The sequence below is a fragment of the Oncorhynchus tshawytscha genome, linkage group LG12 (assembly GCF_018296145.1).
Source record: "Oncorhynchus tshawytscha isolate Ot180627B linkage group LG12, Otsh_v2.0, whole genome shotgun sequence".
NCBI classification, from domain to species: Eukaryota; Metazoa; Chordata; class Actinopteri; order Salmoniformes; family Salmonidae; genus Oncorhynchus; species Oncorhynchus tshawytscha.
The window spans coordinates 8,622,500-8,632,732 of record NC_056440.1 but is presented as its reverse complement, the minus strand read 5'-3'; the positions used below and the strand labels follow the sequence as shown (position 1 = coordinate 8,632,732).

Sequence of the window (10,233 nt, the reverse complement as noted above, 5' to 3'; positions counted from 1 at the left end):
TTCACGACTAGAAGTCTTCTGAGCTCTGGGCCCATATTCAGAAGTGCTGATCTAGGATCAGTTTTCACCTTTGAGATCATAAGGCCCGGGGCTTTCGAATCAAATGAAATATTCCTCACGTGCTTCATTAAAACAACAGGTGTAGACTAACAGTGAAATGCTTACTTTACGTGCCCTTCCCCAACAATGCAGAGACACAAATAGAGATTTTTTGTTTGTTTGTTTGTTTGTTTAATAACACAAGATCAGTAGCCTGTTAGTCCTTTGAGCTGTGTCCTCTGTGAGTCCAGCAGGTCGTAATATATCCTGGTCTTGTCGATGTCACTCCTGTAAGGCAGTAGGTCCTTTACAACGAAGACATCAGTGTGGCCAGTCCATATTGTCAGGCTGTACCTAGGAGAGGGAACAACAGACAGGGTTATCCACACTGTCAGGCTGTACCTAGGAGAGAGAACAACAGACAGGGTTATCCACACTGTCAGGCTGTACCTGGGAGAGGGAACAACAGACAGGGTTATCCACACTGTCAGGCTGTACCTAGGAGAGGGAACAACAGACAGGGTTATCCACACTGTCAGGCTGTACCTAGGAGAGAGAACAACAGACAGGGTTATCCACACTGTCAGGCTGTACCTGGGAGAGGGAACAACAGACAGGGTTATCCACACTGTCAGGCTGTACCTAGGAGAGAGAACCAGACAGGGTTATCCACACTGTCAGGCTGTACCTGGGAGAGGGAACAACAGACAGGGTTATCCACACTGTCAGGCTGTACCTAGGAGAGGGAACAACAGACAGGGTTATCCACACTGTCAGGCTGTACCTAGGAGAGGGAACAACAGACAGGGTTATCCACACTGTCAGGCTGTACCTGGGAGAGGGAACAACAGACAGGGTTATCCACACTGTCAGGCTGTACCTAGGAGAGGGAACAACAGACAGGATCAGATCACAGAGTTGTATTGTCTGTCACTGAAATGTGCTTTACCTACAAAAGGTCCTGCCATCCTGGGAACAGCTGATTAGTAGAATCAGGTGTTTGAGCAGAGCAGGGACAACATCCTGGGATCTCATGCTATTAGATCTGAATGAAGTTATCATTAGCTAGTCAAATGGCTACCCAGACTATTTGCATTGCCCCCCTCCCCCTACTCTGTTATCTATGCAGTTACTTTAATAACTCTACCTACATGTACATATTACCTCGACACCGGTGCCCCCCGCACATTGACTCTCTACCGGTACCCCCTGTATATAGCCGCCACATTGACTCTGTACCGGTACCCCCTGTATATAGCCTCCACATTGACTCTGTACCGTAATACCCTGTATATAGCCTCCACATTGACTCTGTACCGTAATACCCTATATAAAGCCTCCACATTGACTCTGTACCGTAACACCCTGTATAAAGCCTCCACATTGACTCTGTACCGTAACACCCTATATAAAGCCTCCACATTGACTCTGTACCGTAACACCCTATATAAAGCCTCCACATTAACTCTGTACCGTAACACCCTGTATATAGCCTCCACATTGACTCTGTACCGTAACACCCTGTATAAAGCCTCCACATTGACTCTGTACCGTAACACCCTGTATATAGCCTCCACATTGACTCTGTACCGTAACACACTGTATAAAGCCTCCACATTGACTCTGTACCGTAACACCCTGTATAAAGCCTCCACATTGACTCTGTAGCGTAACACCCTGTATAAAGCCTCCACATTGACTCTGTACCGTAACACCCTGTATATAGCCTCCACATTGACTCTGTACCGTAACACCCTGTATAAAGCCTCCACATTGACTCTGTACCGTAACACCCTGTATAAAGCCTCCACATTGACTCTGTACCGTAACACCCTGTATATAGCCTCCACATTGACTCTGTACCGTAACACCCTGTATAAAGCCTCCACATTGACTCTGTACCGTAACACCCTGTATAAAGCCTCCACATTGACTCTGTACCGTAACACCCTGTATAAAGCCTCCATATTAACTCTGTACCGTAACACCCTGTATAAAGCCTCCACATTGACTCTGTACCGTAACACCCTGTATAAAGCCCCACTATTGTTATTTTCTGCTGCTCTTTAATTTTTTGTTATTCTTATCTCTTACTTTTTGGGGGGTTATTTTCTTAAAACTGCCTTGTTGTTTAAGGGCTTGTAAGCATTTCACTGTGAGGTCTACCGTTGCATTCAGCACGTGACAAATAAAATTGGATTAGACTCACAAACAGCGGATAGAGAGGAGAGAGTAGAGGACAGACGGAGGGATAGAGAGGAGAGAGTAGAGGACAGACGGAGGGATAGAGAGGAGAGAGTAGAGGACAGACGGAGGGATAGAGAGGAGAGAGTAGAGGACAGACGGAGGGATAGAGAGGAGGAGAGGACAGACGGAGGGATAGAGAGGAGAGAGTAGAGGACAGACGGAGGGATAGAGAGGAGAGAGTAGAGGACAGACGGAGGGATAGAGAGGAGAGAGTAGAGGACAGACGGAGGGATAGAGAGGAGAGAGTAGAGGACAGACGGAGGGATAGAGAGGAGAGAGTAGAGGACAGACGGAGGGATAGAGAGGAGAGAGTAGAGGACAGACGGAGGGATAGAGAGGAGAGAGTAGAGGACAGACGGAGGGGGATAGGGAGAGGAGAGAGTAGAGGACAGACGGAGGAATAGAGGGAGAGAGTAGAGGACAGATGGAGGGATAGAGAGGAGAGAGTAGAGGACAGACGGAGGGATGGGTTAGAGTAGAGGACAGACGGAGGGTAACCAAAAGGTAGAGGACAGCGGAGGGATAGATTGAATAGAGGACCGGAAGCTGACAGATGGAGGTAGAAAAAAAGGACCAATGGGTTAGAGTGTTGGGCCAGTAACCAAAAGTTGCTAGATTGAATCCCCAAGCTGACAAGGTAAAAAAAAATCTGTCATTCTGCCCCTGAACAAGGCAGTTAACCCCACTGTTCCCCTGAACAAGGCAGTTAACCCCACTGTTCCCCTGAACAAGGCAGTTAACCCCACTGTTCCCCTGAACAAGACAGTTAACCCCACTGTTCCCCTGAACAAGACAGTTAACCCCACTGTTCCAATGAACAAGACAGTTAACCCACTGTTCCAATGAACAAGACAGTTAACCCACTGTTCCCCTGAACAAGACAGTTAACCCCACTGTTCCTAGACCGTCGTTGTAAACATGAATTTGTTCTTAACTGACTTGCCTGGTTAAATAAAAGGTGAAATAAAATCAGACCTGTCTGACTGCTGTAGAAGCCAGTGTAGCTGGGAGAATGAATGGGCCAGGAGGGCTGCTCTGACAGGGAAGGTGACCGGATGTCTTAGGGTCCGACACATTGCCTCCATCTCCCTCACCATCTCCCAGCTGTACCCTGTGGGGCAGAGACGTTATTAAGACATCATAAGGCTCCTACATACTTATATGTTATTAAACATTATACCTGCAAATTATATTTACCAGGTAAGATGAATGACTACAGCCACGGCAGGTAGCTGGTAGCAGGTATGACGTAAAACGCCAGCTCGTCTGTGTTCAGATAACTCACCTGGGTTGTGTGTATCTGCAGTCCAGCCCGTTGTCCAGCCCAGGGAGAGAACATCACCATGGGAACCAGGGGTCACAGCTGCCTCCAGGAAGACTTTGGGGTCAAGGGGTGTGGCCTTGCCTCCAGGGCCTGGCAGGATGTCAGCGTTGATCCACACGGGCCCACGGAGCTCAGCCCGAACCTCGTCTAATAACACCATGGATGGAGCGACCGCTGTCAGGCTGGGATGAACAACCAATGGGATCACACAAAACTGACAGAGAAAATTATACGGACGGTTTCCATGGACACAACTTAACCCTGGTCGTGGATTGGAAAATCTCCACTGAAATATACTGAACAGAAATATAAAAACGCAACAATTTCTACAATTTTACTGAGTTACAGTTCAGAAGGAAAATCAGTCAATTAAAACAAATTCATTAGGTCCTAATCTATGGATTTCACATGACTGGGGATACAGATATGTATCTGTTGGTCACAGAGACCTTACACAAAAAGTAATGGAGTGGATCAGAAAACCAGTCAGTGTCTGGTGTGACCACCATTTGTCTCATGCAGCGTGACACATCTCCTTCCCATAGAGTTGATCAGGCTGTTGATTGTGGCCTGTTGAATGTTGTCTCACACCTCTTCAATGGCTGTTCAAAGTTGCTGGATATTGGCATCAGTTCTGGACATGGACAGGAACACGCTGTCATACACGTCAAATCCAGAGCATCCCACACATGCTCATTGGGTGACATGTCTGGTGAGTATGCAGGCCGTGGAAGAACTGGGACATTTTCAGCTTCCAGGAATTGTGTGCAGATCCTTGCGACATGGATTATCATGCTGAATGAGATGTTGGCGGCAGATGAACGGCACGACAATAGGTCTCAGGATCTCGTCACTGTATCTCTGTGCTTTCAAATTGCCGTCAATAAAATGCAATTGTGTTCGTAGCTTATGCCTGCCCATACCACAACGTTGACATCAGCAAACCCCTCGCCCACATAACGCCATACACGTGGTTTGCGGGTGTTAGGGCAGTTGGACGTACTGCCAAACTATCTAAAACAACCTTGGTAGGTGGCTTATGGTAGAGAAATGAACATTACATTTTCTGGCAACAGCTCTGGTGGACATTCCTGCAGTCAGCATGCCAATTGCACGCTCTGTCAATACTTGAGTCATCTGCAGCATTGTGTTGTGTGACAAAACTGCACATTTTAGAGTGGCCGTTTATTGTCCCTAGCACAAGGTGCACCTGTGTAATTATCATACAGTTTAATCAGATTGTTGATCAATCAGCAACTTTTTATGCACATAGAACATTTCTGGGATCTTTTATTTCAGCTCATGAAACCAACACTTTACATATTGCATTTATATATTTTTGTTGAGTGTAGCATTTAGTTGAGAAAATAGGCTCTGTGGACCAATGTGTCGGCGGAAACAATGTCCAACTGGCGACCGTGTCAGCGTGCATGCGCCCGGCCCGCCACACGAGTCGCTCGAGCGTGATTGGACAAGGACATCCCAGCCTTAGACCACCACCACTCGAGGCTCTTAACAAAACTCCCCCAGTCAGAAGATACTATCGTCAATAGGCGCTCAAGCAGTTAGCATCTGTGAATGGTGGTAGCTCCTGCACTATGTGCCGTTCAGGCTCAGACAAGGCTACTTACATTATGACAGGTTGTACGATACTCTATCATACTTACAGGTAATACACAAATGAGAGTACACCTATAGCTAGTTAAATATAACTAAAAGTACAACAAGTACTAAACAAAAATGAGTAGAAAGATCATTCACCTTTTGAAGTCGAGCTTTATCCCTTTGTCTGATGCCTTGACCTCCTTCAGCCAATCACGCAGCGTGACATCACTGTCGGTCTCAGGAGGATGAGCCATGATTGGCTCTTTAGGGTCGTTACTCCTCAGAAGTATGTCTGCCTCTATCATGTGGGCGGAGCCTTGGTGTATGGATAGGAAATACAGAATGAGCAAATGAATTGATGCACTGCATCTTCACAACCAGAAAACGTTGTGAACAAGTCACGTATTTCAAATAGAGTCCCAACTTTCCACACAATTATATAACATCTCTATAGGAATAATGGGCCCGTGTAAAGACAGGCAGCTTAGGGCAACATAACGAATACGACCATATCCACTATGAATTATTGGTTAACTCTCTCCATCCAAGGTGGTCCTTACTCTGTAGTGCCTCTGTGATCTTGTTCTTGCTGTTGGCAGCATGGGCCCATTCAATATCTGCTGCATCCTTAACCTGTATCTTCCCCTGGCTGAGAAAATACTCCAGAGTCTGGTCAGTCATCAGTTCTAGACATGGACAGGAAATATGGTTTGTCACTAATTAGTTACAGCCACAAAGTTAAAATGGGCTATATCGTAAAAATTAATGAAAACAAAAATGAGCTTTTAGGTCTGAAATTTAAGCTTAGGGTTAGGCATAGGGTTAGCAGTGTGGTTAATGTTAGGTTTAAAATCAGATTTTAAGAAGATAAGTTTTCTTTAGTAGGCAGGGTTTTGCCATAATTATGACTTTGTGGCTGTGGTAACTAGTGACGGCCGGAAATTGGAGACGGAAATAGACTGGAATAATATTCACAGATAGAACAATGACACAGATATTTCACCTAATGTATAAATGCGAAGCATCCTGTTGGCGTTTCCACTCACAACCAAATATGGTGGTGAAGGAAGCCCAGTGGCTGGCAGTGGGAGAAGATTGAAGGAGATGGATTCATCAATGAAACATTTGATCTCAATACAGTTTTCTGTTTCCAAAACTAGAATGTTACAAAAAGAGTGGACTAAGTTTTGTAGACTTTACCCTTTGCCAAAAGTTGTGAAGAATAGCATTGTTTAGGAGTGAAAAAGGGCAAATTGAGTTATTGTACATGCGCACTTCAGAGTAGGCGTTCCCTAACGGAAATATGCTAATTACATCCTAGAACGCGACAAGGCTCTCGCAAGCTCGTGCTTGGCTCTGCACACCTTGCTTTATTTCCTCCAATCGGAAACAGGCTGTGGTCTATCTTGAGTTAGTTATACAAAAATCTTTGATACAACTGTGGCTAGCTATCTCTAGTGATTTTATACTTCTATATACAATCTGTTTATACTACTGTCAGCTATTAACATAGCTATCTACTGTTACATGCCTGTGTAACAGTAATGCTGGACACTTGGCAACTATAGTAAGTGCAATCATAGTCAGAGAGTAAGTTAGTGCGTTTAGAGAACGTTAGCATGCTAGCCTACCTGTGGATATCTCTGGCGTTTTATTCTCCAAATTCCAGACGACACACAGTACAAAGCTGCACGTCAATATAAGAACAATAACTCGTGCACGAAATAAACGGATTAAACTTGGGCTATTTAAAACAGCCATTAAATATGGCAAAATACACGTGAAATACTGCGTTAGCAAAGCTGATTTTGTTCAAAGGTGCGCTTCCGTCTTCTTCTATGATGTAATGGCGGTCCGCAAACCAACGTTTCAGGTGCATGCCGCCACCTCCTGTGCTGGAGTGTGTGGTCAATCTCAGTTTATACAACATTTCTAAATCCTCCAGATGTGCCAAGACTCGAGGCTGGAATCACTGCCAAAGGTGCTTCAACAAAGTACTGAGTAAAGGGTCTGAATACTTATGTCAATGTGATTTCAGTTTTTTATTTTTTATAAATGAGCAAAAATGTCTAAAAACCTGTTTTTGCTTTGTCATTATGGGGCATTGTGTGTAGATTGATGAGAGGGGGGAAAAGGATTTCATCTATTTTAGAATAAGGCTGTAATGTAACAAAAGGTGGAAAAAGTAAAGGGGTCAGAATACTTTCCGAATGCACCGTACAGGAGATCTGACACGCACCGTATACTGTTGTTTGAGCTCCGCCTTTTTGTCATGGCAACGGACAACAAATCTTGCTGCTGTGACTGCACACTGCGGTATTTCACCTAACAGATATGGGAGGTTATCAGTGTTTGATTTGTGTGATCTGTGGGATATATGTCTCTGATACATTTGGCCTTTCTCTCCCCGGATACTGCTGATCTCCAGCACCATGGTTACCCCTAGAGTTTACACACACACACAGCTTTCACCACAGATACTACACAATCCTTTGTCTCATGCCCTCCTGCACACTTCTCACATCTAGGAATCTCCCCATCCTACACACAGCTGTCCGTGTTTTGGTTGCATTGGATTGTGGGATTTGATAACTAAGATTCCTGCTTTTATGAGTTTGAACAGTCATAGGGCTCGTTCGAGTGGGTCAATTTTGTCATGTCGCTTTCAAAGTGTGTTGCATTATTGGGGATAAAAATGGTCTGACTTGCGCCTACATGTTGACTGCATGAACTTTACAGAAATCATGAGATCAAGGATAATTTAGTTGACTGCAGTCAGAGAGGTCAAGGGTCATGTTTGAGAGCATCAAATCCGCGATACATTGTGGTTAAATTGTGACTTTCGGCTATCGCAGATACATCTCCCCGACTTCACTGCTCGACTTTCGTCGACAGCCGGTTGATTTGGCCTTGCAGCTCAAACGCGCCCTGTGGCTTGAAAGGAGGCAGAGGCTATATGTGTAATTGTGTAATCAGGGACATCAACATTGGCACATATCCATTTCTTACATTTGCATGACAACAAATAACTATTCTACACACAGCAACATAACTCTAAACAATTCCACTTCAATATTTTGACCATCATAACATTTTATAAGTGGATACATTAAAACATCTTATCAGAGCTCAGGAAACATTCAGAGCAAGAGGTTTAGCAAAATGTAAAGCATTCAGTCACTTTCTATCAATTGTAATGTGCTAAGAATTATTAATATAAAATGCAATCACAAGGGCTACACAGAGGCCGATAATATTCACGTAAAACCAGACTTATACAGGACCAGATTTGTTCCATGATCAGTCAGATGCACAGCGGCAGTGCTTGAATTGGGCTGGTACACATCGGTACGGAGTGCAGGCACCTCTAATTTTGTCCTAGAGTACCGGCACCTCTTACAGAACATTACCTCTAATATATAATGAATACCTTTCACTTAAATATCATGAGTATCGGCACCCAAAAGGAGTGCTGGCACACGTTTCATTCCATTTCAAGCACGGCACCACAGTAAGAAGGCCAGGTAGGATCACTCTGTAATGACAAACAACTCATAGTAGGGTGACCAGATGGTCCTCTCTTCCCCCTCTCTCCATGGGTGACTGCCCCAGAGAAAGGCCCTGTATCTGGAGGTCGGTGGCTTCCGTCTCAGCCTCTTGGATCTCGGAGGGCTGGAGGTCTGTGGTGTCTGATTTTGATGATAACGCCCCACCATGACACTGGTCCACTCCTGCCCTCTCCTGGACATGGTTGGAACTGCAGACGCTTGTGCCTGCATGGTTGGACTTGCATGTGTCTGTCTCTGAAGAACAGTGTGGTGGTGATGTGACCTGTGTCTGCAGCATATTGTCTGTCTTCAACCGTCTCTCTAGTTCCTCTGTGTTGCGGGCTAGCATGAAGCTAACCTTCCTCTGGTGAGCAAGAGCTTCTTCCTTATCACTCAGCTACACACGGAGAGATAAGGAGGATGGGATGGAGAGAGGGAGAGAGACAATGGAGAACAAATAAGGAAGGAGCGAGAGAGAAAGAGAGAGATGGAGACAGACAGAGAAAACAAAAATATAATTACTTGACACATTGGAAAGAATTAACAAAAAAACTGAGCAAACTAGAATGCTATTTGGCAGAGAGTACACAGTGGCAGAATAGCTAACCACTGTAACTGACCCAAACTTAAGGAAAGCTTTGACTATGTACAGACTCAGTGAGCATAGCCTTGCTATTGAGAAAGGCTGCCGTAGGCAGACATGGCTCTCAAGAGAAGACAGGCTATGTTCACACTGCCCACAAAATGAGGTGGAAACTGAGCTGCACTTCCTAACCAAATGTATGACAATATTTCCCCCAGATTACACAGACCCACAAAGAATTTGAAAACAAACCCAATTTTGATAAACTCCCATATCTACTGGGTGAAATACCACAGTGTGCTTCACAGCAGCAAGATTTGTGACCTGTTGCCACAAGAAAGGGGCAACCAGTGAAGAATAAACACCATTGTAAATACAACCCATATCTATGCTTATTTATTTTCCCTTTTGTACTTTAGCTATTTGCACATCGTTACAACACTGTATATAGACATAATATGATATATGAAATATCTCTTCTGGAACTTCTGTGAGTGTAATGTTTACTGTTAATCTTTATTGTTTATTTCACTTTTGTTTATTATCTACTTCACTTGCTTTGGCCATGTAAACATATGTTCCCCATGCCAATAAAGCCCCTTGAATTGAAAGATAAATATTGAAAGAGAGAGAGGGATCAGTGGGTGGGAAGGAAAAGCCAGATAACATTTTGAAACGTTTGCAATATTACTTGAACTTCTAGGAATATAAACAAATGTATTTATCCACATGTACAGGAAATATTCAGGGCCCTAAGTATACTGTATTAGGGTGTGGGTACAGTATACTGTATTAGGGTGTGGCTACAGTATACTGTATTAGGGTGTGGGGACAGTACAGTATACTGTATTAGGGTGTGGGTACAGTATACTGTATTAGGGTGTGGC

General features: G+C 44.4%; 2 protein-coding genes across 3 annotated transcripts in view; both read right to left on the bottom strand.

Moving 5' to 3' along the window:
* Positions 1-214: 214 nt before the first annotated feature.
* On the bottom strand, positions 215-7,092 carry fam151b (family with sequence similarity 151 member B). Its single transcript, XM_024403571.2, has 6 exons — positions 6,847-7,092; positions 5,776-5,901; positions 5,372-5,531; positions 3,572-3,792; positions 3,262-3,397; positions 215-393 (listed from the first exon to the last, which is right to left on the bottom strand). Exons 1-6 carry the CDS (start codon positions 6,974-6,976, stop codon positions 246-248), a joined length of 921 nt encoding a protein of 306 aa, XP_024259339.1. The 5' UTR covers positions 6,977-7,092; the 3' UTR covers positions 215-245.
* A 253-nt stretch (positions 7,093-7,345) lies between these two features.
* Positions 7,346-10,233, bottom strand: part of ccdc125 (coiled-coil domain containing 125) — a 36,222-nt gene continuing 33,334 nt past the window's right edge. For both annotated transcript variants that reach the window (XM_042331283.1, XM_042331284.1), the window contains exon 13: positions 7,346-9,160. In XM_042331283.1, coding sequence (XP_042187217.1) covers positions 8,768-9,160 — 393 coding nt within the window. In that variant the 3' untranslated portion in view covers positions 7,346-8,767. The remainder of the gene's footprint in view (positions 9,161-10,233) is intronic.